This window comes from Tenrec ecaudatus, chromosome 6, assembly GCF_050624435.1.
Source record: "Tenrec ecaudatus isolate mTenEca1 chromosome 6, mTenEca1.hap1, whole genome shotgun sequence".
NCBI classification, from domain to species: Eukaryota; Metazoa; Chordata; class Mammalia; order Afrosoricida; family Tenrecidae; genus Tenrec; species Tenrec ecaudatus.
The window spans coordinates 18419818-18447648 of NC_134535.1; the positions used below are offsets into that span (position 1 = coordinate 18419818).

The 27831-nt window shown below is 51.8% G+C and overlaps 1 protein-coding gene across 1 annotated transcript in view; it reads right to left on the minus strand.

Moving 5' to 3' along the window:
• The window catches only part of ABTB3 (ankyrin repeat and BTB domain containing 3), a 321566-nt gene that overhangs the window by 39806 nt on the left and 253929 nt on the right, over nt 1-27831 (minus strand). Inside the window, exons 5-7 of the mRNA XM_075551027.1 lie at nt 6596-6761; nt 3412-3501; nt 1153-1254 (exon numbers count right to left, since the gene is read on the minus strand). Of these exons, the coding sequence (XP_075407142.1) occupies nt 1153-1254; nt 3412-3501; nt 6596-6761 (358 nt within the window). The remainder of the gene's footprint in view (nt 1-1152; nt 1255-3411; nt 3502-6595; nt 6762-27831) is intronic.

Consider the following 27831-nt stretch of genomic DNA (forward strand, 5'->3'; position numbering starts at 1 on the left):
TGTAAAAAGGCACGGGCGCTGCCATCGTTACTGTGTCTGCAGGGCTGCCGCCGCCGATCAAGAGGCATGTCCAAGAGGGGGCTGCTGACTGGGCATGCCAGGATGCTAGCTGCACCTGCTCAGGGAGGTGACTTGACACCTGTTGGGTATGACTGCCCAGAGCTCCCGTTCCTGATGGAAACTCCAGGGATGCCACTGCATGTTCAGAAGTGCCATCTGTGTCCCCTCCCCACCAAGGCCACCATCCGACCTCCACTTGCTATTGCTCTTCTAGAAATGGACTGGGCATGAGCTGCTGCTTTGAGTCTGTCTTCAGGATCCCCAGGACCCGGGAGACAACCAAAGAGAGCCCCACAAGGCCCCAGCTTGGCAGAGATGTCTTTCTGTACCCTCGCTCCTGCTCGCTATAATCCTCCGAGGCTGGACCCGATCAAAGGAGGCGCATTCCTGATGCACCTCCAGCTCGGGGCTCACTTTGGGGCCACATCAGGTCATGAGCCTGGGTGTAGATGCTGCTTCTCTGATAAACCGAAGGCCAAGCTGAAGACCTGGCATGTCCTGCGTGGTACTCTTCGAACACCCCCCTCCACACAAGCCTGAAAAAAAGGTGCACATCTTCTAGAGTGACCTGCCCAAAGGACCTCTTAGGAAGACATTTCACCAAACCTGCGAAGCTCGCTTTACAGAAGACAGTGCCTGTTCTAGTCCCCCCGGGTCAGAATCTCAAGAAGTGGGCTCTGAGCTGGTGTCATGGCAGTGTTCTCTGGGTCACGCACTGGTTGGGAGCCACTGGGGTCAAACCTAAGGCAAGGTTCCAAGGTCTTGACACAAGCCAAGTGTTCTGGTCACCTTGCAGCCAGTACAAGGACCAAGTCCAAACAGCGGGCCAGACCTCCCCCTGGAGCAACCGGGAAGACTGTCCTAGGTTTGGCACTCATGTGTGAGGCTGCCTGTGGGTCCATGTGACTGCATATTGGTTAAAGCCAGGCCACAAAGAGCATTCCATAGGACATCCTTCTTCCTATGATATGAATGCGCTCCAGTTCCATGCGGTTAACCAATAGGAGTCTCGGAGGGGGATTTGCATGCCGGGAGAGAGAGCGAGAGGGAAAGCGCGCAGCAGGGTGGGTGCGCGTGGAAATGCGTTAATACCTGAACTACAGGAATGTGCCCATGCAGCACAGCCAAGGTCAGAGCCGTCCAGTGGCGGGTCTCGGGGTGGACAGATGGATATTTATGAGGAGCACTGCCAACCTACAAACAAATCGAAGTTATTTTTGAAACGTGACCTTGACAACACTGGCACTCAGGAATCGGGCCTCTCTGTGGTGAGGTATGTTGGCTGGAGGTGTAGAAAAGGCCAGTCCGAGAGGTGCTTGGGGACCCGCTGGCGACACGGGGTGGGGACTTTCCCTCTCCCGGTTGGATGCCCCAAACACCTCTCACCAGAACGGGCTACCTGTGCTGCTTGTGTTGGGAAGAGCAGACCAGGGAAGTCAACCTCCAAAGGCGGCCGCTGAAAGGTGGGGCTCGGGGGACTTTCTCCACGGGGGCAGTAGGGAAAGTTTTCAGGGACATGGTGCCTGCTAACGCCTCTCTTGCTCCTCACCTGCCAGGAGCTCAGTGGACCAGTTTGGATCGCTTCTAAGTGGCCCTGGAGAAGCTAAAGGGAGCCACGCCCCCACTTTCCTCCAGTTACCTCTTTGCATTTATGGGGCGTTGGAGGTTCTGAGAGGTGGGGGTGTGAAAGAGCGCCCAATGCTATGTCCCTCACAGTCCACACCTTGAAGTCCACCCCCAGCCAGATGAGATCTGCTTCACGCCTTCTGGCCAGAAAGACAACACCAGCTGATGGAGAGATGCCATCACCATCGTTGGATCTCAGCTCCTCCCATACTGCCCTGGAGGCAGTGTCAGGTCCTGCTGACCTCCCAGAGGACAGGGACCCACATGCTGTTGGGCTCAGTGGATCCATCATGGATGAGCCATCCAGTGCTGGTTTTTCGGTGTGGGGAGGATGTCTAAAAACCCCAGACCAAGAGTGAGGAGCCAGAACAGCAGAAAGTTGGGGTCCTGCATGGTCGGCATCCATCCATGGCTTTCCTACCCAACGGTCATGTGACCACCAAATCCACCTCATTTGGGAATTGAGTTCTGCCAGGGAAGGGGTAGACCAGAGAACACCCCACCACCATAACCCAACACTAAGCAGTCCTTGCAGGGGTCTCCGCAGTCCTTGGGGCACAGGTGGGGGGTGTCTTCACAGCTCGTCTCTTGGGGATCCAAAGCTCAGGGGGTAATTAAAAGTATGCTCCCATACTTGAAACATACATGATCCACCATGGTTCTGATCTAAACCGTCTCCTGCCTGCTTTCTTCAGAGGAATAAACCCCAAACCAAACCCGCTGCTATCAGGTTGATGTGAACCACAGCGATCCTGCCTAGGATCACCAAGACCTTCACGGAAACTAGCCACATCTTTCTCTCACGGAGCGGCTGGTGGGTTTGAACCGCCAGCCTTGAAGTTAGCAGCACAACGCCTGCCCCACTGCGCCACCAGGAACATCAAGCTCTCTGACTCACAGCAACAACAAGCCCTTCATCTGTAGATGGCCAGGCCCTGGATTCTGAAGCTAGAAGGTTGCCCGTGGTCCCTGAATTAGGATGGCAAGAGGGCCACGTTCCCAGCCTCAGAGGCTGCCAATATCTGCATGCCAGGGCAAGCGGGTCTCAAGACAGAACAGAACAGAACAGGGCAGGCAGGTGGGATTCACCCCTGACTAGGCTGGGCCAGGGGCAAACGATTTTAGCCGAGAACATATGTTAGGTCCTCTGGACACTAATCTCTTCCCGCAGCTCTCTGACATGGATGTGATTCCCCCCACCCCCATTTTCCAGATGGGGGCCCTCGGGGGCTGGGAGAGGGGAAGCCACTTGCCCATGCTCAAAAGCAAGTCACCAAGGCCAGCGGTGGTTTCAGAATTTGAGAGTAAGACGGTTACATTCTAAAGCCCGTGGCTGTGTGCTGGTCACGTCACCACATGCGGCCTCCACGTTGGGTGGTGGACCTCAGCCCAGACTCAGCACTTCCTCTGCTTGGGATGAGGCCCAGTGGAAAGGCTGATGGTTCAGGCGCTCTTCCTACCCTGCTTCCAGCAGGAACGGGTCAGCAGTGAGAACCAGGGGTTCTACTGCCGCGCCGGGGCAAAGCCTGGCTCCCCCCAGCTACAGCCATCCTATTGACACACAACATGGCTGGGGGCAGCTCCTGGGGGGCTGCCCGGGCTGGGGCCTTGGCGGGTCTCACGTTGGACACAGCCACACCAGGGTCAACGGGGTGACCTGTGTACGAGGAAGCCCTCACTCCTTGTTTGCCTTCCCCTGGGGACTGCCACCCTCTGCACTCTCACCTCCACATTCAGGTCAGCTCCGGCATCCAGCAGCATCTGGACCATGGCCTCGTCCCCACGGACGCAGGCGTACATCAGGGGGGTCATGCCCTGAGGTGAGTTGAAAGACCAGAGAACGAAAAAGATTGACAAGGTGGCTGTGGCCAGTTGGTGATACATGCTTGCTCATTCACTCACTCACTCACTCACTCACTCACTCACCCACTCACTCACTCACTCACTCACTCACTCACTCACTCACTCACTGACTGTCACAGTCAATGCCAGCTCATAGCGGCTCTCTAGGACGGAGTAGAACTTTCCCTGGGGGGTTCCCAGGCTGAAAGTCTCATCTTTCTCCCATTCAGCTGTGGCAGCTGAAGGCCCAGCTTCCTTGTGTAGAGGAGGCAAGGCTTGCCTGCAAAACCCAGGACAAGTCGATTGACAGAGACAGCGACTGGTTTAATGGGGGTGGGACGGGGAGTGAATGCTGAGTACGAGAGATTAGAAAATGTTCCAAGATGGATCGTGGTGATGACTCTCAACCCTTCTCAAGAGGGCTGAGTGTCTGGATTGGTATGATGTGTGCATTATAGGCCAATGGAACCGCTCAAAACCGTGTAGCCTTGGGAACCCAAAGGAGCAGTAAAGACAAAAAGGACAAAAAATAAAATAAAAAACAAAACAAGAAGCAACAAAGCACAGTCCCCTCAGACAACGCGCATTTGCGTTTTGCAAATACGAGAGAAGGGGAGGGTTCCTTGCTTTCCCGTCATGCACCTGAGCTGAGGGGCTCTATTGTTCCCATTTTGGGAGGTGAAGGAGGCCAAAGGGGGGCTTGCCAAAACAAGCAGTGGTTTCAGATCACTGCCAACGAGTCGATTCTGACTCACAGAGACCCGATAGGATGGAGGACAACTGTCCCTAAGGATTTCTGGGGCTGTCAACCTTCCTGGGAGCAGGCAGCCTCATCTTTCTCCCTCAGAGCAGCTGGGGGAGTCGAACTGCTGACCATGTGGTTAGCAGCCCAACGTGTAGCCTGGATTCTGCACTGTTGGTCTGAGGCTGTCCACGCTAAGCATGACTTTCTGTCTCAGTGTAACTCTGCTTTACCACAATATTACAAGTGTCATCTTGGCTCTTTCATCTGCTACTTGGTCAGCGTCAAGGGACTTCGGATGCTTCTGAGTACGTGGGGTCCCTGGTCACGCACCTGGCTGGACATGATTGTTTATAAGCAAATGGCACACGGACAAGAAAGGACCCTTGCAAACATCGTATCTGCTCACGCTTCCTGCTTGTGACGGAAGAAACCATAACCAGGGAAAGGGAGTGTGCCAATTGACAGTGCTGCGGGGCTGCTACCTGAGCCTTCCCTCCCACCAAACACCAGCATCATTTCTAGTCTGATTAGGGGAAGAAGAAAAAGCAAAACATATAGAGTAGACGTTCTCTAAACGGTCATTGGCTCCAATGTCACTACTTTGATGACATAAGCTTAAACATTTTAGACATAAAAGTTAAAGGTAAGTAACAGAGAACGGCTTATATCTCTTATCAGTGAAGAACCAACTGCTATGGAGGCAATTCCGACTCACAGGGACCCTATAAGACAGAGCAGGACTGCTCTCCAGGGCATCCAGGGCTGTAACTCTTTATGGGAGCAGACAGCCTCGTCTGTCTTTTGAGGAGTAACTGGAGGGCTTGAACTTCCAACCTTGCGGCTAGCCACAAGGCTAGCCACTATGCCACCAAACTCCCCAAACCAAATTCACGGCCATCGAGTCAATCTTGACTCAGCCACCTATAGGACGGAGTAGAACTGCTCCCTAGGGCTTCCGTGGCCGTACATCTCGATGGGAGCCAGTAGCTTCACCAGTCTCCTGAGGAGCAGCTGGTGGGCTTAGACTGCCAACTGGGTTGGCAGCCCAAGCCATAACCCACAATGCCACCAAGGCTCCTTCAAGTGAAGATGCCCTGATGAAAGTAGGGGAGTGTCACGCTGCAGGCGAACAAGAAAGGCATATTCTTGCAGCGTGTGTGTGTGCGTGTGTGTGTGTGTGTGTGTGTGTGTAAATGATTCGAACTCATTTGAGACCGAGAACTTTGAGAAAGGTTGACGGGCTTGTAGCAGTCATTTCACTTTAAGAAACCCTGGTGGTCAGCTAAAGCAGAGCTTGTGAGAGGACTTGGGTAAGTACCTTTAACCCAGCATTATTGATGAAGTAGTTAAAAGCAACCTCACTATTCAACAGGTGGGCTTTGCCTACCCGAATACACAATAGGACCATTTCAGGTAGCCATGAAAGGGATTTTAAAAATTACTATTAAAAAGAATACTCCATGAGATTGAAAAGTTCCTTTAACACAAAATATCGAAAGGGCAAAGTGCTGTTCCGTCGTGTGTGTGTGTGTGTGTGTGCGTGTGTGTGTGTGTGTGAGTGTGTGCGGGAGTGTGTGTATATGTATTCGATCTCCTTGCTGTTGCTTAAGAAATTCAGTAAGTCCTTGCTAGGCCCTCCCTGGGTTCATGCATGAGCTACCCAACGTAAGAGGCGGTCTTATCCGTCCCTTGCGACTTTCTGCCTGGGACCCTTATTTAAAATCGCTCTTTGCTTTCTGTCCCTGACATCCTCACCCACGTGGCAACCCCTTGGTGGGTGGATACTGTCCTTCAGTCCCAGGGTCTTGAGTGCTGGCTGCCTGTATCTGAGGCCCCCTGAGGGCCCCCAACCCCCAGAGTGACTCAGTGTATATTAAACATACCCTCAGCATTTGGGGGGCAACCTGTCTGTCCGAACCTGTTGTGTGATGCAGGAACCTGCAGGTAGGCCGAGGTTCTGATGTTAGCCACCCAGGAAAGGGACTCGAATGACATCATCCTACAGAGTCATGATGGTTATCAATGACAGCATCCTACAGACTCATGATGGATGTCTGGGGGTGGTGTTTTTACTCCCTTTCTGAAGCAGGAATATCTTGTTCTTTGCACTTCTGCAGTGACCATGTGTTACTACCACAAAGATGAAAAATAATATTTTTCATTGAAAAAACTCAGAAACCAACCCCCAGAAAATCAGCCCACATCACCAGCATGGGGGTGCCTACCCCCAGAGCCCCCTGGAACATTCCCCAGCTGTGGGCTCCTACCCCGTGCTCGGGGAGGCTGTCCGGCTGCCGGTTGGTTCAGACGCTCAGACTGTACCTGTTCACTCATGGAATTGATCCCATCGGGGCCCAGCAGGGACACGGCCTGCTTCACCAGGTCCGTCCGCCCGCAGTTCAGCATCCGGAAGCCCAGGTCCTGCTTAAACTTGGCCTCGATGGCCACCGCGTCCAGTTTTCGAGAGGCACAAAAGCAGTCGTCGGCCCTGAGGAGGCAAAGAGGGTCACGGGGTGTGGCGGCCCCTGGGGCAGGTCCCCGGGGGCCACAGGAGCTAACTCACGAGGCAGACCCAAGGCAATACCACTTGATATTGGCTTTGCATGGCACTTTATCCCCGGGCTCCAATGCCACCCCTGTCTCTGTCTGTTGGCTTGCATTTTTGCGATGAGGCTGGTATTCCACATACTGGTTGGGTCAACCATGATGGATAGGTGTCTGTGTAGCTTACTAGGACTAAGACAGACTAGGAAGAAAGGCTTGGATAATGAAAACCCTAAGGATGGATACAGAATAAGGTTTGATTCAGTGGTGGGATATAGGCCTCCAATCCTTTAGGTCAGGAAAAAGCCCATCAAAGTCACTGCTATCAGGCAGCTACTGACTCATAGGGACCCTTTAGGACAGGGTAGAACTGCCCCTGTGAGTTCCTGAGACGGTAACCATTTATGGGGCTAGAAAACCCTGTCTTACTCCCATGGAGTAGCTGGTGGTTTTGAACTATGGACCTTGTGGTAAGCAGCTCAAAGCATAACCACTACTCTACCAGAGCACTTAAAATACACAATGGCTGCAACAGATAGACTTGAACGGATGGGCGACTGTGAAGAGGGCGCAGGCCTGGGCAAGTTTTGTTTTGTGGTGCGTGAAGTCATCAAGGGTCACGGCCAACTTGATGGCAACTAACAACCTCAGCCACGGTTAAACTCTGTACATTCGCTCCCCTCACACACAGTCCCAAGAGGAATTCCTGTCATGCCCCCACTTTGGGGTCCCTGGGTGCAAATGTCTGAAGTTCCACGACTAGTCAAAAGGTTGGAGGCTTGAAGGCACCCAGGAGGGTCTCAGAAGACAGGCCTGCCAACCTGCTCCCTAGACCCTATGCAGCAGGGCCACCTACGTGCCTGGGGCCACCGTGGGCCAGCTCTGTGTCCCCCTAACAGTAACAACTGCCCTCTTGTAACCCCAGGGAAATGAATTGGCTGTAACAAGGGGATCCCACAGAGGAACGCTTGGGAGGATGGTGCAGGACCGGGCACCGTTTCGTTCTGTTGTGCGTAGGGGTGCGATGGGTCAGAAACGATTGGACGGCATCTACCAGCAACATGAGCAACAACAACAACGTCAGTAAGTGACTTGTCCAAGGCCTTGCCAGCGGTGAGAGTGGGGTATGAACCGGGGCAGTCTGCGTGGGGAGCTGCCTAGGTCATGGCTGTAACATTGATCCCCACAGTCCAGGGCGCACTCTCTGTTGGACTCAGCGGACTCCCCCAGGGGCTGGGGACTTCCAAGACAGGGACCCTGTCTGGGGAGTCTCTTCCCTTGCGTGCAGAACATGGGAGTGTCACAGGCCACGCTAGCTGAAGTCACACAGGCTGGCGGCTTCTCTACAATCAAAGCAGAAGCAGAGCATAGGACAGGCCTGGGGGAGATGAGGATGTGAGTGGCAAGGGACCGGGGATGCTGGGACTCGACCAGCCCGGGCCCAGCAAGGAAGACGTGGAGGTGCAGAGGGGAAGAGAACTAACAGTACCAAGGAGGTGACACCAACTCCGAGGGCGAAGGATCTTATTTCTTTCTCATGAACCAGTCGCTCATCAATCGTCAAACCAAATCACCAAATCTTTATGGGGCCTCTGCTTGTGCTCTACTTTAAACGGGGAAACACACACAAGTCAACACGTCACTCTCCAGCTCTGGCGGTTGTGTGGGTACCTCCTGTCAGGGGAGAGGCCACCGACTCAGGTCATTAGAATTCACTGTGGCAATGCCATGGTGGAGGCATCAGAGGCATGCTTTGTTACAGAACAAATGCACTGGGGGAGGAGAAGGGAGCTGAGGCAACAGAGCCTGGGAGGACGGGCAAGCTGCCCCGAGTGGAGTCTTAAATAAGGAAGGAATCAGCTTTCTCCACGGCCTCACATACAGGTGAGACTTAGCTAAGGAACAAGGTAGACCGAAGAACTGATGCATTTAAATGACGGTGCAGGTGAAGACTACCAAAAGTCCCATCGCTCTCAGAACAAACCGAGCTGTCTTGGAAGAAGTCTAGCCAGGATAGTCCTAGAGGCAAGCAATGAGGAGACTTGGTCTCGTGCGCTTTTTTACAGGTTGTCAGGAGCGACTGGACCCTGGAGAAGGACACCATGCTTGGAAAAGTCGAGTCAGTGAAACAGAGGAAGCCCCTCAATGAGATGAGAGATGAATTGACGCAGTGACCCCCCCAGCGACGCACTCACACTGATGGGGATGGCACAGGGTTGGGCAATGCTGCGTTTGTTGTGCGTGCGTTTGAGAGGAGCTGGGGCCGGCTCTCTGACATGGACCACCACCACCCCCACCAATAGGACACAGGGGAAGACAAGGCCTTTGAGTGGGCGAGCGAGCAGGGCAGTCTAAGCAACAGTAGGGAAATGGATCACGGCCAAGTATACGAGGGTAACTCTATGTAGGAGTGTTCTACAGCCTAAGCTTCTAGGAAGGGGACCAGAGGTGGGCAGGGGCTAGGGCGACTCCACAATTCACTGCCAGCAGGTTGATTCTGACACGTGCCCTATAGGACAGGGTAGAACTGTCCCCGTGGGTTTCAGAGACTGTGACTCTTCATGGGAGTAGAAACCCCTTGGGAATCTTGTGGTTTTCAACTGCTGCCCTTGAGATTAGCAGCCCAATCTGTATCCACTAGTCCTTTTTCTTTAAGATTGAAGGCGGTGATAGGGTTGGAGGAAACCCTCTGGGGGAGAGAGAGGAAGATGGGTTTGCCTGGAGCCAATCATAGAGACGGGGACAAGTTGGCATCTACTCGTAGCATATGACGGGAGCTAGTTGAATGAGCTGAATGGACAGGTGCTACTTCCCAAGTGCAAAGTGCCAACAGGCTGGTTTAAGGCAACGCTTATTGGAACAGAGCAGGGTCTCCCCTGTCATGGGACCATTCCTCGGGGTATGGCCCTGGCTCCTGGCTCTGTGGCCCCCATCCTGGCCTCAGTTCCAGGTTGTGCTGCCCCAGGCTCTTCACAGTCCTGGTGTTCGCTAATCCAGAGGGACAGGACTAGGGAGAGGAGATGCTGTCAGGTGTCCTGGTTCCATGCCCACCGCTCATGCGCTCACTGTGGCCGAAGGAAGGGTGACCTTTGTGAGAGAAGGTCTTTCAAAATCCCTGGAGGAAGTACGGGTGACCCTGGTGGAGCAGTGGTTAAGCACCTGCTCCACCAGCTGCTCCGAGGGAGAAAGACCCAGCGGCATGCTTCCCATGAAGAGTTGGGCTTGGAAACTCTAGGAGGCTGCTCCGCTCTGTCCTACAGGGTTGCTCCACCATCTGGGCTCTTCCTGAGTTACAGTCTTGGGAATTCACAGGGGCTGTTCTTGTTTGTCTTATACGACCACTATGGGTCAGCAGTGACTCCATGGCAGGGAGTGTGGTTTGGGGTTGGCTTGGTGTCAAGATGAAGTCCAACCGGCATCCATATTTCAGGAGCTGACTTCAATTTATAGGAAGGTCTACTATGAAAGGGACTTAGGGGCCCACAGTTGACCCACACCCAGGCCATCCCCACACTGTTGGAAGTCTCTCTGGGGAAGACCAGAGAGTGGACTAAGGACCCAGCTCATGGGTTTTTGAGAGGGATCTCCTCAGTAGAGTTGTCAGGTTTCACAAATAAAAAGATGACCGTAAATATTGCACAGGTCATACTTCCACCAAAACATCATTCCTGCCTTATCTGAAATTCAGATTGACCTGGATGCTCCGTCTGTATCGGGGAAAGGGCAGATCCCCCTTGAGGGGAAGAGAGCAGCCCCTGGTGTGGCGGTGGACTTCATCCAAGGGACCAGTGCCTTGAGCAGCAGCTTCCAGAACATGAATAGCTTGAGAGAAGGGGGTCAGAGAGATGGACTAACAACCCAGGGCATAACTCACAGAAAGTTCCAGAAGAGGTAAAAGTGGGGTCTGCATGGTCAGGTGGAAGAGAGTGCAGTCTTGTTGGAAGGGGTGTATGTTTCAGGGAGGTATTGGATTTGATTCAGGGTAGGGATTCCTTGACTCTTGCCTCTTTCAGTTATGTTTTCACTTTGGATTCAATGTGATGATGATAAAATTTGGTGTGTTCTGATGAAGATCAAGGATGGCAGCCTGCAGTGCGGATCTCATCTCAATGTAAAGAACACCCAAATCCTCACTACGGGACCAGTAAGTTACATCATGATAAACAGAGAAAAGGTTGAGGTTGTCAAGGATTTTGTCTTACTTTGACCCATAATCAATGCTCCTGCAAGCAGCACTCAAGAATTGGGCAAATCTGCTGCACAAGACCTCTTTAGAGTGTTGAAAAGCAAGGGTGTTACTTTAAGGACTGAGGCGTGCCTGACCTAAGCTATGGTATTTTCCATGGCCTCCTATGCTTGTCAAACTTGGACAATGAGTAAGGAAGACCGCAGGAGAATGGATGCCTTTGAACTGGTGCTGGAGAAGAATGTTGAACGTACCATGGGCTGTCCAAAGGCAAACCCATCTGTTTGGAAGAAGTACAGCCAGCGTGCTCCTCAGTGGCCTGGATGATGAGACTTCATCGTACATCCTTCGAACATGTTGTCAGGAGAGACCAGTCCTCGGCCAAGCAGAGGGGTGGTGATAAAGAGGAAGGCCCTCGTGCAGATGGGTGGCCACAATGGCTGCGACGATGGCATTAGGAGGAGGGCGCAAGACTCGTGTTGTTCATCTTGTAAAGTAGACATGGGCCTGTTCTTGTTAACTGCCAACAAGCTGGATCTGATTCAGCCTGACCCCATGAATGCTGGGAAGGACTGCTCCATTTCGGTTTCAAGGTGGTGACCTTTCAGAAGCTGATCATCAGGCCTGTCTTCCAAGGTGGTTTGGGAGGGGTTTGAACCATCAACCCATTGGCTACTAGTCAAGTGCTTAACTATTTGCAACCCCCAGGGACACCAGGAAAATATTTACCACGCAGTGATCCAATGCAGGAAGAAACAGCTCCGTGAAGTCAAGGGCCCCTTCTTGGGATCACACCAAAAAATCAAACTCACTGCCACCGGGTCTCTTCCCAAGCATAGCGACGCTTGAGGACAAAGCAGAACTGCCCTGTGGGTTTCTGAGACTGTAACTCTTTACAGAAACAGAAAGCCTCACCTTTTTTCCATGGAGTAGATGGCGGTTTCGAACCGCTGATCTTGTGGTTAGCAGCCCCACTACAACCCACTATACCACCAAAGCTAATCACTGAAAAACAGACACGGCCATATTCTCTCCTCCCTCGCCCCCTGCCCAATCTATATATAAATCTGTTCTGATTGTCTCCGTGATTGGCTGGTTCTCTCAGCCCAGAAAGCATTTTGTTTCTTTTACAATCAAGCTAAGTTCCAATTGATTGGGTACATATCACCGAGTATGTCTGTGTGGTGTCAGGTACCAGGACGGAGGTCCCGAGAGGAGGGAAACATGAGCCCTGAGTCCACAGGAGCCACACAGTCCAGAACTCACAGACTAGGAAACGTAAAATCCAAAGGAGATCAGAGAAGTGTCTCACAGCTACAGAGGTCCCTGATTTTATTTAGGAATAAGTGATGAGAAAATGGTGACAGCTAAGATGATAATACTAATCATTGTTATCATAGGGAGCTAATGTTTATTGACCCACGGAAGCGATGGTCAAGAAGTCAAGTGAAGCATTGCATTAGGCAAGTTGTCGAGTCCGTGGCAAAAAGACCTCTTTCACGTGTTAAAAGGCTAAGTAAGATGTCACTTTGAAGACCAAGGTGCCCCTGACCAAACCCATGGTATTTTCAGTGGGCTCCGAGGCATAGGAAGCCGGACAATGAATGAGGAGGACAACGAAGAAAATGGACACCTCTAAATCATGGTATTGGGCAAGAATCGTTGGCTACTTGGGATCCTATGGATAGCCAGTAGAATAAACACATCTGTCGTGGAAGAATTACAGCCAGAATGCTCCTTAGATGTAAAAATGGAGAGGCTGTGTCTTGTGCACGTTGGGCCTGTCATCAGGAGCGCTCAGTCCCTGGGGAAGGGGACCAGAACTGGTAAAGTGGAGGGGCAGTGGAAAAATAGCACACCCGTGAGGCAGATGGGCTGACACAGTGGCTGCAACAAGGGGCTCAGGTCTAACAGCAATGGTGAGGATGGCGCAGGGCTGGGCGGTGGTTGGTTCTCTTGTACACGGGGTTGCTATGCGTTGAGCCAAGTGGACGGGACCTGACAACAATACTGTGTGTTTTTTTTAACGTGTTCTCCTGACATCGTAGCTCACTCTGTGTTTTAATTCACGCAGCCTGACAACCTCCCCAAGTGGAGCTATCATGAGCCCCAGGCCAAAGATGAGGAAACAGAGGTGAAGTGACCCTGGAGTCATGGAGCTGGAACGTGGGGGAGGGTGGCAAGAGCTCCAGCCTGCTCACATTCAGGGGCACCAGTCATCCCCCATCCCCGCTGACTTTCCCCTCCCGCCACCCCCCCCCCCCGCTACAATGGCACACTTGAAGGAATCTCTTGGTGTCTCAAGAACCTCCATATGAAAAAAAAAAGTCACTTATTTAGTTTTCACTTGTGGCAAAAGACACACCACCTACACATGCCCATTTCAACCATGTCCAAATGTACCATCCGATGGCACGAGTCATCCTCACGGTGCTGGGTGCTGTCACCACTGTTCGCTCCTCTACCCTTTCCTTCCCGCGAAAGAGAAGCTTGGGACCCAGAAGCAATAGCTCCCACCATGCCCTCAGACGAGGAAAAACTCAAGGAATACATTAGAAGAAACCCAGCCCTACAAAAGATCGTTGTCGACCCAGTATGGCCAGAAGAACAACACTCACCAAGCATAAATAAGAGACCACCACATAGAACAACCTCACCCAGAGGGCAACAAAGACGAGTGGATTAAAAAACTGTGGTATATACATACAATGAAGTACTACTCATCGCTAAAAAGCAGTGATGAACGTACGAGGCATATCGCTGCATGGGAAGAACTAGAGGAAATCATGCAAAGCGAAGTAAGTCAAGCACAAAAGGACAAGTACAACATGAGTCTGCTGAGGTAAGTTTTTTTGTTTTAAAAAAGGCAAAGGGGGCATAGTGTAAAAGCTACAGTATACAAATATTCCTGGGGTGAGGACCAGGTAATATGGCAGGGTCCAGACCAAATACAGGGATATACATGGTAGACAACTAAAAAGGAGGTGGGTAAAGGAAAAAAATAATAAAAAAGAAATGGGTAGAGGGGGCACAGGGCACTAACCCACCCAAGGGAAGGGTATTGTTTATATCTCCACAGGGAAAGAGGGGCCAGACTTCAACCCAGTGCACCAAGATGTGAATGTAACATGCCGGCGTGGAGTAGGGAACCAATGGAGAGGTCTGGTGGGGCCGGCCCCAATCACAGCTACTACGTGGACACCTGCCCCTCCTCCCAGAAGAATTTATTTCAAAGGACGGCATTGAATCTGCAGCTCTGGGAGAGGGACATATCTGATCGGAGAACATGGGAGCAGATGAAGGGGGAGGAGGACAGAGTGGAGCACATCCTGTCCCACCAGGCCATGAGGACGATGTTCCCAACTAGAGCAGCCAGTCGACAGAGAGGACCACATGGCCAGCCCCACTATGAGACATAGTTTTTTAATCCACCCACTCTTTCTGGACCTCCTTAGAAGAGTCCACAGGGAGGCTGGACAAATAAGCATGCCCCTCTCAGGCCCTCTGGCTTCTTTCTGGAATACTGGTCCCCTGGGACTTCACCAGCAGGGGAGAAATGCCCTGCCTTTCCATTCTGATCAATTTAGGTAAGCGGTCAGCCACCGAGCTGGTCAATTTTTCTGACTTCTCCAGAGCCTCGGGCCCGACAGACTGGTTCAATCCTGCTGCCACTCCAAGATGTGACTTCAGAAAGATGCCGAAGGGAGCCCACGGGCTGCCGTGGCCTTTCCGCCCTGTGGACGCTCTCTGCTCAGCTCTCCCGACATCTCCGGGCTGAATGCTGAGCACGCTCACCTACAACCTTGATTTTTTTAAAAAGCTTTGAACAGGAATGCTGGTCCTGTAAGGCCTGGGTTCCAGCTCCAGCCCCAGCTCCGCCCCTTGGTGACTGTGTGTGGTCGGGCCCCATGTGCTCCTCTGCCAAAAGAGCTTAGTGACAAGCAGCTTTCCTCCTGGGACTCTGGGTGGGGATGAAGGGAGATCCGCCTGGCACAAGGCCCTCATTACATACCAGCTGTCTCCTAAGGCCAAGGCCAAGGCCAAGGCCAAGGGAGGCAGGCTCTTTGGAAAAACCAGCCCCTATTTAGAAGAAGTGACAACAGAAATGCGAGACTAAGGAACATTCCAGTCCAAGGGCTTGGAGGGGCTCATATGCAACTCCACGTAGGATGCACACTGCCCCCCACCCCCAGGGATGGGGGAGCCTGGTTCCATGGTCTAAAAGTACATTATAAATGGTGACAGAGGGTGGGGGATGGGAGTAAGCTAGAGAGGGGAGTCCACTTTCCAGAAGTTTAGCACATAGGAACCAGCCTTGCTTTTTAGGGTACTGGGGTCTGTGCAGCCAGACCCCAGTCTCACTCCTCTCTCACTGCCCCCCAAGGACCAGAGCTTGACTTCATGGGGCCAGGAGGTAGCAGGCAGCTCCCAGCCCACCTGAGTATCTGACTCCAGTGTAATTCTGGAACGAAAGCGCATCCCTGAGGGCGTGGGTTGAAAGCTGGACTATAGGTTTCTTCCCTGGCTAGTGTCTCCACACGGTGGACTAATAGCCCATTGAGTGTTCTCATCTCTCCAACGGGGCACGCACAGTGCTCTGTCTTACTTATTGAACAAATCGTCATGCCGTCCTTACTATGTGCTGGGCCCAAGCCGCTGTCATCAAGTGGAATTGCAGCCGAGCAATGCCATCTAGGGTTCCCGAGGCTGTCAGTCTCCATGGAGGCGGACAGCCTCATCTTTCTCCAGCAGGGCGGCTGGTGGCTGTGAACTGGCAACCTTGTGGGTAGCAGCCCAGCATTAATCAGGCAACACCTCCAGGGCTCCTTATCTAATGGGCTGATTAGAGATGCTAAGGTGTTGCAAAATTTAAAAAGATGTCAACTTGTTTAATTCTCAGAATCGTTAAAATAGAAAAGAAACGTGTGTTTGGGCAAGTGGAGGCCCAGGAGCGCAATGCGATGGGCTGACCCGACAGCGCTCACCGTGGATTCTCACACATCACGCTCAGCAGGATGGCACCGACTGACAACCTTTCATGTTGTTGTGCATAAGATCGTCAAGGATCGCAGCCCAATGGATGGCCGCTGACAACTCTTCTGATAAGCCAACGAGGGAGGGATGCGGCGTTGTGACCCAGGTCATCCTCCTAAGCAGGAGGCGCACTTCACACCTGGGCTGGGCTGTCTGGCTCCAGAATCGGTCCCCCTCACCACTCCACTTTCCAGTCAGAAAGTTCTCACCTTGGGCAGAGTTAGTTCCTCTGCCCTGCACCAAGCATCGGGGAGTGCGATCAGGAATGAAGCCAACACAAGCAGAGTAGCTGCAGGAGTTCCTGACCCCCCACAAAAGTCCTCTGCAGTCTTCTGGTCCCAGACCTCAGCTCCAGACTCCACCCTGGACCCTGCTTCCCAGGCCTTGCCCTGACTTTACTCTCACCAGTGTCCGGCGTCTGGGTCTCCTACGTTGCCATGTGCAGTGGCCGGGGCTAAGCACCCACCCAGCCCTGGAGGCCTGCCCCTCAGTGTACGGCCCAGTCCTTAGTGATGGGCCTCCAAAGGGACCTTCACACCCAGGGGAGACTCTGGAACCACACCCCTACATCACACATTCCTTCTTTCCTGGTGGACGTGCTTATTAGGTGCTGAGTGCCCACTTCTCCCCTCCCCGGTCCTGTAGAGGCCGTCTCCTTGTTGCTCTTGTTTTTGGCCCCATTCTACCAACGAGGATGCCCAGTCTCTGCTCGGAGTCACAGGCTCTAAAGCCCGTGTCCTCGTGGAGGCAGACAGCCAAGTGCCCACGATCAGGGTTCCACCGGAACCTTGGACAGCTTCTCCCTGAACCTCAGTTTCTCCATCTGTGATTTTTTTTGGGGGGTGATGGTTATAGCACTCACTGCCTTTACCCTGATGAGGACTATAGGCAATCCTACTCTGTACAGAGTGTGTCAATAACTGCCTCAATAGTAGGAAGGCATGATCATTAGTATTATTTGTAATCATAGTTCCTCTTTACAGGAATTTGATCAGACCAGCTGGAGGCACCCCACCACACACACCCACACCCTATTTATCCAGCCACACAGCCCATCAAAATCCAGGACAGGTTTCTGTACACCCCCTGCCCCCGGTCCCCCAAGGTCAGTATTGACTCAATGGCAGTGAGTTTGGGTTTTGGTTTGAGTCAGAATGGGCTCAGTAGAAGTGGGTTTATTTGTTTGATTGCCCCCTCTCCCCTCTCCTTGGGAGCCCTGGTGGTGTACTGGTTAAGGGCTTGGCTGCTAACTGAAAGGCCAGAGGTTCCAACCCACCAGCCGCTCGGAGGGAGAGAGTTGAAGCAGTCTGCTGCTGTAGCGAGTCCCAGCCTTGGAAACCCCGTGGGGCAGTTCTGCTCTAACCTAGACAGCGGCCACAGATGGAATTGACTCAACAGCAGAGAGCGAGAGGGAGTGCCTGCGTGTGTGTCTGCGCTCAGAGAGGAAAATGGGAGGACAGCATGGACTTAAAATAATAATTAAGGATCAAGTTGACAGGGTTTCCTATTTCTCTGTGGGCGTCACAGGGGAGCTACAATTCCCAGGAATAGACAGTCATGCTGACTGCATTTCTCTGGAAATTCAGGCACTCAGGGCGGCAGGAAGCACCTCATTTGCTGGGGTTGGTGCTGACCCAGCAGGCAGCCCAGCTGTCGGATTAACCTTGGGCACGGTGCCCTGTCGTCTCCCCTGGGAGTCCACTTCCTACGGTGGACAGGACACCCGTGCCAAGGCTTTGGGGTCCTAGAGTGAGATGGTGCCTGGGAGTGTGTACCTGGGGGCTGTGTGACCATGGACATGCACCTGGCAGGTGTAGACATGGATGCTCCCATGCTGCTGCGATTAGGGGTCACGGAGTCAGTTCCGACCCAGAGCAAACGTACGCACTACAGAACGAAACACTGCCTGGTCCTGCACCGTCCTCACCACGGTCCCCGTGCCTGAGCCCACTGTTGCAGCCACTGTGTCTGTCCATCTCCTCGAGGGCCTTCCTCTTTTCATTGTCCCTCCACCTCACCAAGCATGATGTCCTTCTCCAGGGACTGGTCTCTCCTGACCACAGGTCCAGAGTCCGTGAGAGGAATCTCACCCCCCTTGCCTCTCAGGAGCACTCTGGCCAGACTTCTCCCAAGAGAGATGGGCCGGTCCTTTAAGGAGGACCTTCAACCTTCTTCTCCAGCACCACCATTCAAAGGCCCCAGTCCCTCTTTAGTCAACGCCCAACTTACACCGGCATACGAGGTTCTAGAAAATACGGTGGCTCCTGTCAGTCACACCCTTGACCTCAGGGGTAGGAAATGTGCTGCATCCGACTTCCACCTCTTCCTCCTCCAACATTCCTGCCGTCATGAGCGCAGGCTGCTCTAAGAACGACCACAGTGCCACTCTGCCAGGAGACCCATTCTCAACACAAGCGACGCAGATGACTTCTCGCCCAGTGCAGTGCTGGAGCTGGCTTTTAGCAGCTGGTGGGGGCTCCTGTGTACACCTCTCGGCCACTCTGGGTTCAGTGGCATCTTCTTGGTCGCTTGGAATGAACCACGGTGGGGAGTATTTCCACCGCGGGAATTGGCAAATGCGCTGATGTCTTTCCAAGGCAGCCAGGTGGCAAGTGTTTGCCAGCACGCCGATGCCCTGAAATCCTATATAGGATGCACTTACTTAACTGGTCCTTCTGTCCCAGCAGCTGAGAGCCACAATAGCTGGGCTTTGACCATGGAAGTGAGCCCAATGTTTGAAGGGCAAGATCAGCAAACGTTTTCTTAAAGTACCAGAAAGACCCACAGGATTTTTTTTTTAAAACAAAGCACGACAAGGCACAGCCCGAGCATCCCGTGGTCACAGCAGCCAGGTGGCCTGGGAGGATGCCCAGGGAATCGTGGGGGCTGTGAGGGTGCCTGCTGCTGGCTGGGATCATGCTTCTCATCTTAGTGGGCATCTGGGTGATATTAAGATTTCTATTGGAAAGCCTCCCAGAGCACCATGAGGAGGCATGCAGAAAGCCAAGTTCTCTTCCTGGTCTGCCTTAAGGATGGGGCAGTCTGGTGGGGGCTCTGGCAGAGAGGGGACACGCGAGGGTGCAGGTGACCCGTGTCCATTTGAGACACAGGTTGGACTCCCGTGTGTGGCAAGGCCCTTGCGGGTGGCTTGGACTGGCAAACTGGGATGCTTGGCGGCCTGACGTCAGGCCTGGGCAGCTACTCTGGGGACATCCAAGTTGGGTCTCTGCACTAGAAAAGGGTGAAATGGGAGGATACACTCTGGTATCGTAAAGGGGTATTATCGTCAGGTGCCGTGGGGGGAGTTGACACTGACTCACAGAGACCCCAGGAGACCGGGCAGAACTGCACCCAGGGAACTTTCCAGGCTGTGATCCTTAGGGAGGCGGATCCCTTGGTCTTTCTGACATGGCGTCATGGCTCCATTGGGTGGATTTGAACACCCGACCTTCTGAGCATCTAACCACCTAAGCCCCCACCCCACTGTCTTCACCTCGATTCTGCCTCATAGCAACCCCATGGAGGGTGTCAGAGCTGGCAGGAGGGCCAACAGGGCCCCTCAAATGGATATTCAGGAACTCTTATTTTCAGAAGCCGTCACTACTTCTTGCTGACCTCTGCTACAGGTTCAGCAGTGAGCTTGGCACACGGGGACTTCCCATACTAAAAACACCTTGATTCTGAAATAATAATGACAAAGTAAGAATAACAATTGCACACACACACACACACACACACACACCTGGCATTTATTATGTGCCGGGGCATTCAGCTTCCAGACATGCGCAGTTAGGCTATGGATTGAATTGTGTGCACCCTTCAAATCTGTGTTGGCCTCCTGAGCCCTTACCTGTGGATGTAATCCTGCTTGGAAAGAGGGCTTCTTTGCTGCGGTGACCAGCCATATTAGTGCGGGGGTCCACGCTCACAGCGACCCTGCAAAGCCCAGCCCCACCCGCACCGAACCCAGAATGATCCTGCCTTAAAGAACCCAGAATGAACCCAGAATGATCCCGTCTTAAAGAACCCAGAATGAACCCAGAATGATCCCGCCTTAAAGGCCAGAGGTGCTGCAGCTGAAGAACCGGGTGACAGGAAGCCCTGTCTCCTCGCTTCAGGACACTAAGCGCCGGCAGAAATGAATCGTGAAATGGCCAATCAGGGGACTAGGGGCCTAATCGGATCCTGGCCAAGCGCCCTCTTCCTCAATACATCTTCCCAAGAAAGCCTGGGCCAAATTCCCCTTCCTAGGCTTCAACTCCCACGATGTGTATTTGTCACACACACACACACCCCCTCCCCCCGCCTTGAGGGCCAGAAACGAATTATTCTGTGTGGAAGTCGGTCTCAGCCAGATTGCTCGGCCCATCTTTTTTTCTCAGTTCCCAGAAAGAAAGGAAGCATCACATTATTGCCGCAAATGGCACATGGAATGTTTTGCTGAGTCCCGCGGAGAGATCTATGTCCCCAAATGGTGCCCACTTGCTATTTAAATGCCGCTGCTAAAGTACAGAAAAGAGCCAGCTCATTAAGCCGGCCTCGGCTGAAAGGCAGGCACGGCTGCCTCCCTGCCCAGCCCTTCTGTCTTGTGAGAGATGCCAGCGGGCTGGGTGCGCGTCTCCTCCTTTGAGGACGTGCCCAGCTAACGGTGAGATGAGATCCTGTCTTTGCCTCCCTGCCACACAGACCTGGTGCGTCTGCTGTAAGCATGCGAAAGCGAGATTCCTCTCCAAAGCGAGGAACGCCACAAACACCCGAGAGGACGCCAGTGTGCTCGCGTGGCATCGTGTCATTGCCATTGTTTCCAGTAGAACAGATCGAAGCAACACGGGGGTGCTCTCCCCCTTCAGCCGCAAGACGTGGGCTGAGGAAGTCAGGAAGTGAGACCCCGCCCTACAGAAAGGAGTCCTCACTGATTTGGGCAAGCCCACAACACAATCCTTTTTCTTCTGAAACTGTGGTGGGATCTGAATTTTTAGCGGGGTATACACGTTTGCCCAGATAAAGACTACATTTCCCATATTCCCTTGCAGCCAGGTATGGGCACTGGACTCAGCACTAGCCAATAGGAAGTGAGGGGAAGTGATATGCAGCCTACCTGTCCTTCCCATTAGCTAGATTTAGACTGGGTGGAGGGGTTCGCTCTCATGAACCATGCGAAGGGAGGTGTCTCCCAAGGATTGAAAAATCTATAACCAGCTGGCTCTGTGACCTCACGGAGTTGCAGTAATGGCCCAGGACTCCTTATGGTGGAACTATCACTATGAGGGAGACTTTTCAGCACCTGCACCTGTGCTGCCCAGACCACAGGCATTCTGTTTGCCTATTAGAGCTAATCAACCTGTGTCTGAACTGTCACACTATTCTTATGGTGGAGCAACTTAAATCAACGCCAGGAAGCACACAGGAGACCCTCAGTGTAAGCCAGTAACTGCTCCATTTGTCGGAGGTTTGAAGATGCACGTGCATGCACCACTCTGCGGGGATCCCAGAAGCGAAGGCGTATCACCTAGAAACCTGGTTTCTGGGCCCTGGGGACACAGTTACAATGTTACCATCCCCAAATGCTTTCCTGGTAGCACCAGTCCCATGAAATGATACTTTCTGACAAGGGTCAGCAAACTTCTGCTGTAAAGGGCCAGAGAGTAACTCTTTCCATGTTGTCTGAACTGTTTACAACCAGTCTGTGTTGTAACTACTCATTCCATCATTTGAGAGTGAACGCAGCCAGAGGCGGGGGTGGGGGGTTGGGGGGTTGGCAGTTATTTACAGCCACAGGCAGCAATAGCTTGTTGATTCTTGCTCTGCGGTCAAAGACATGTCTCAAAGGACCTGGCTAGTGACCTGATTCTGAAAGGTTATAGCCTTGAAAACACTAGGGGGGAAGTTCTACTCTGTTGTCTTCCCTGAGTTGGAATAGACGCAACTAACAAGTCCTGATGCATGCTTTGTACAATCCACTCCCAATAGTTACATAAGCTGGTGTCAATTTGAGACCTGAGAGGATTAAGAGTGAAGGGGTGGAGTCCAGTCTGTCAACCGGGCCATAGCCAATGAGGCCTCTGTGTGGGCATGGCCTTCTCCTGAGGATTCTGGGAACTCCAGTATTTTCCTCCTTGGAGGCAGAAGTCAGTCTGGCCTGTAATCTTCCTGCATTTGGCATCATTGCATGTGTTTCGTGAATCTGAAGAGGGATTTATAGATTGGTATCAGACATATGGGCTAACATTGGATTTATGGACTTGATCTGGACTGGGCTGGGGTGTTTTCTCAATATTCAACTATTCTTGTTTATAAACCTCTCTCTTATATACACACGAGTGTCTCCATGAATTTGTTTCTCTAGTCTACCCAGACTAACACAATACACTTAAACTATTTTTAAAACATCGGTGATTATGCATGTCTCTAAATTTTATAGACCCATGAGCAAACGACACAGATCCTTCTTCGATTTGCTAGCTTTGCACAGGACGCTGTGTTTGGGATGTAGCCATATGTTCACATGTAGGTCTAACTCATTTATTGTCAGTGCTACTTGGCATGCCACCGAATGAACAAACTGTTTGTTCTACCAAACATCGTGTTTGGTAGAGCACCATTGATTAAAAAAAAAATTGTATTTGGGGCTGTGTTTCCAGTTCTTATCTGTATCGGTGTACATCCTCTGGTCTAGCCAGATTTATAAGGTAGAATTGGGATCATGGTAGTGGCGGGGGGTGGGGTGGGGAAGCATGAAAGAACTAGAGGAAAATTGTATGTTTCATGCTTGCTATACTGCACTCTGACTGGCTCGTCCCCTCTGGGCAACCCTTCTGTAAAGGAATATCCAGTTGCCTTGCCTACAGATGGGCTTTGGGTCTCCACTCCGTACTTCCCCTCATTCATAATTATATGATTTTTTTTTTGATGCCTGATACCTGATCCCATTGGCACCTTGTGATCACACAGGCTGGTGTCCTTCTTCAATGTGGACTTTGTTGCTTTTCAGCTAGATGGCCATTTATGTATCTTCAAGGCTTTAAGACCCCAGGCACTATATCTTTTGATAGCCAGGCACCATCAGCTTTCTTCACCACATTTGCTTGTGCACCCACTTTGTCTTCAGCGATCGTGTCAGGAACGTGAGCGTCATGGAATGCCAGTTTAACAGAACAAAGTGTTCTTGCATTGAGGGAGTATTTGAGCAGAGGCCCAATGTCCATCTGCTACCTTAATAGTAAACCTATAAATATATGTACATAAATCTATTTCCCCATCTTCATATATGAATATATTTACATCTGTACATGCCTGTATGTAGACCTCTATACACTCCCTTTGTGGTAGAGGGCCATTGAAAAGGAGGGTATCTTTAGGGAGAGACAGTGACATAATGGCTATAACAGTGGACTCACCATATCAATGATCATGAAGATGGTGTGAGACCAGGAAACATTTCATTCTGAGATGCCTCAGGTCACCGTGAGCTAGAGCTGACCCAGAGGTAACCACCACTACCACCAAATGGTCAGGGGAGTAACATGTGGGACGCACCAGCACCAGGTCTGGCTCATGCAGGCCCGCTAGTGCTAGTTTCCTTTATCATCCTGCAGAGATACTGGTGAGGACTTGGCCGGAAGCTCCTCTTCTTTCCTTCCCGCTTCTTGTGGCTTGATGTGTATGTCCCCTCAGCGTCCCCAAAGTATGTTTAAGCTTTCCTCCTTCCTCCACCCATCACGGTACTGGTGAGGACTTGGCCGGAAGCTCCTCTTCTTTCCTTCCCAGCTTCTTGTGGGTTGAGTGTATGCCCTTCCAACCCCCCAAAAGTATGTTTAAACTTTCCTCCTTCCTCCACCCAGCACGGTGACCATTTTGAGACATAGCGTCTTTGGAGATATAATTAATCAAGTTAACATGCGGTTAACCTAGGCTGGGCTCCAATCCAGAATGGTGTCTTCACAAGAAGAGAAAACACACAGCGGGCCCTGGAGACCCCGAGGGAAGACAGGCAGGCATGTGATGATGGAGGCAGATATCGGACTCTGGCTGCCATCATCCAAGTGATAAGGAAGCATCATCATCTAGAGCCTTCAGAGAAAATGTGGCATCCCCCAACCGCCCCCATCTAAACCTTTGGCCTCCCATGGTTCACGGGGATCGATCTCTCTCATTTACACGGCTCATGTAGTGGCGTTTCTCGTGGCAGCCCCAGGAAATGAGATGAACTGCTGCTGTTCGGCGCTGTTGACTAGGTTGCCACCTCATCGTGACCCCTGTACAACAGTGGCACACCGCCCAGTCCTACGGCCCCATCACCACGGTGGCTGCGTTGCGTCCGCTGTTTCAGCCGGGGTGCCAGTCCATCTCTTGGAGGGGCTTCCTCTTTCGCACTGCGCTGTCCGCTTCACCAAGCAGGAGGTCCCCTTTCAGGAACCAGCCTCTCCTGATCACAGGCCCAAACTGCAGGACAGGAAAGTCTCACCACCCTTGGTTCCAAGGAGCATTCCGGCCACACTTCTTCCAAGACAGATGTGTTTGTTCTGCTTGGCAGTCCCCACAGGGCTTCCGGCATTTGCATTGTGGTGCTGGAGACAAGTGCAAGGACCACGAGCTCCTTTGAGGGAAGGATGGCGAGGCTTCGCCTTGCAGATCTGGGATGTGTTGTCAAGGGGGAGCAGTCCCTGAAGAAGGACATCGTGTCTGGTAAAGTGGAGGGGCAGCAAAAAGGAGGAAGACCCTCCAGGTGAGGGACCGACAGCATGGCGGCATCAGTGGGCACCGCACAGGAACAGTTAGGATGGCACGGGATTGCGCCGTGCTGCCTCTGTTGTGCACAGGGTCGCTATGGGTTGGAGCTGACTGGATGGCACCCAACAACAACAACAACAACAACAACAACACTTTCAGTCTTCTTTGCCAACACCCTGCTTCAAATGCACCCGTTGTTCTGTGGTCTTCCCTATTCAGGGCCCGAATTCCCTGGGTGTATGAGGCCATTGAAAAGACCATGGCTTGGAGTGGGTGCACCTTGGTGCTCAAACCGATGATGACCAGCCTCTGTATGGCTTGGTTCTCCTCCCCTAACTTCCTACAGCACAAGTGCCACTACGATTTGAATCCACAACATCTGACCACAACAAGGAATACATTTCAGGGCTAGAGAGGACGTTGTCTGGTGGTGCTTAACTTTTTAAAAAAGATGATTTAATAGTCCCATGAAAGGAAAATCCTCTGTGGAAAAATGACACTGAAAAGGCCACCACTCTTGTGAAGACTAGAAGCTCCCTGCAGGTCAGGCCTGGATCTCTCTTTGTTACCAAAAGTACCTTGAACTTGCGGGATCACAGTACATACGGGTTGCCTGGCTCATTGCTAAGGGCTCCCATGGAATGACTCTTTTAAACCAGACATGGAGAGGTTTGTTGACACACGAGTAAATCTTGGGCAGAAATGAATGGGACTCAAAAGGGAGGAGAAACAACCACACAATCTACTCTCCAGGGAACCAAATCCCATATGGCAAATGGCATCGTCCCCAGCTGCCAACCAGATCTGAAGCCCCAATTTGGAATGCAAGCCCCAACTGCCATCTGGGATGGCGTTCTCTGTGTTGATGGAAGCACCAACCGTGTTTCTGTTTCGCTTTTAACACTTGGGAATCTCAGGACAGATTCCAAGTGCTGGCAAGCTGCCTGCCACCTGCAATCTGGATTCCGCCCACACCGGGCTGCCGAGGGCCCCAGTGACTTCCTGATGGAAGATCGTGTCCAATGGCCACTTCACAGCCCTCGTCTTCTCTGATGGTGGTATAGCCTGGGTTCTGGGGAGCCCCCTCTGCACAATGCTTTAGTGTCTGCAGTCTCAGTTTCTTTCTTTTTTTGGGGGGGGGGTCTCCACCCTCTGACTATTCTTCCTACATCTCATGGACGACTTCTCTTCCTCAGGCCCTTCCCGAGGTCAGACCCATGACTTGAAGAGCCACCTGTTTGCTAGTCTTCCCAGAGGCTGCTTTAGTTAGTGTCTCTCTTCTGAGTTCTGCATCTGAATTCTCACCTGCTGATCAGATATGTCCATGTTGAAGCCTTATCTCAACTGAATGCAGGCAGGAAAAGCCTTCGTTGTTTCACTTATAGTATGACCGCCACATGTAGGAATATCAGTCCTTTGTGTTATTCATTCATCCCACCAACATTCATTGGTCCCTACTTGGTGCCAGGCTCTACGCTGGACCCATTACATCAAAGTATCAGATTCCTGCTCAACCTGAACAAGAGCAGGAAACCAAGTGTCCGGGGAAGAAAGTCTATGTGGCGACTCTTTCTTCTGGAATATTTCATCTCCGCTGGCATCTCCCTTGACCTCTGTTCCCTTGGTACATGCCCGCCTCCTTCCTTTCATCTCTTCCCACCAGTGACCCAGCCAAGGCTGCAGAGGCAGTGCTGAAGCGTGTTCTCTTCTGGGGGTGCCTCAGGCTGCCAATCAGTGATGGCCTTTACAATTGCATCCTTCTCAGAAAACAGAACCCAAGTCAGACAACGTTGCCGGAGCGGGGACATGGACCCCTACCTGAGCCATCCCTGGGTGATTTCCTTCCTGGATGTTTCAGGAAGACAGATGACCTTGTATGCTAGAGCCTGGGATGACGGACTCCACAGCAGAGGCAGGTCTAAGATATGCTGGGCCTCAGTCTGTCTACAACTTGCATTCCTTGGTAATATATATGCTGGCTCAGCTTATGGGTCAGCTTGGCAATGCTATGGTGCCCAGTTGGCCAAACACTAGTCTAGCCACTGTTATGAAGTAGTTAAAACCAAACCAAACACATTGCCATTGAGTCAATGCCGACTCACAGTGACCCTATAGGGCAGGGTAGAAGTGCTCCTGCGGGCTTCTCAGACTGTAACTCTTGGAGGGAGTAGAAAGTCTCATCATTCTCCCAAGGGGTGACTGGTGGTTTTCAATGGCCGACCTTGCAGATCGCAGCCCAACGCATAACCACTGGGCCGCCAGGGCTCTTAACTATGAAGAAGTTACATGAGATGTCAGCAGTGGTCCTTAAGTACAGCAGATTGCCTTTCTACAATTTGGGGTTGCCTCATCTAATCAACTGACAAAAAGAAAACTAAAAACAAACACACAAAAAAACTCCCCAACAAACAAACTCCCTGCCAAGGAGTCAATTTGGCAGTGAGTCTGGTCTGGTCCGCAGTCTGAAATTGACCAAGCACATCATCAAGATGCATTGATAACTACTGGTGATTGCAATGTGTCAACTGGAGATAAAGAAGGTTCAGCTGTTGGAAAATGTATCCTTGGAGATGATGGCATGGTAGAATTCTGCAATTCCCACAACTTCTTCATTACAAATATCTGTTATCTATCTATCTATCTATCTATCTATCTATCTATCTATCTATCTATCTATCTATCTATCTAATTTCAACGACATACAGGATGGCTATACAAGGCGCCCTAGTTGGATCAAGAATTGAAAAGAGATGTTGGAGACGCTCAATATCATTAGTCAGAACAAAGCCAGGAATGATTGCAAAACAGACCATCATTGCTCCGATGCAAGTTCAAGTTGTCACGGAAGAAAATGAAAATGAGTCCATGAGATCGCACCCGAGTTTGGAGACCATCTCAAAACCAGAGTTGATGCCTGGAATGCTCGTGACAGAGGACTTAATGGTTGTGGAATGACACCAGGGCCAGCATACAGGAAGTAAGGAAAAGGTCATTACCAAAATAAACAAATAAGAGACAAAGACAAACATGGATGGATGTCAGAAGAGACTAGAATTTTCTCTTG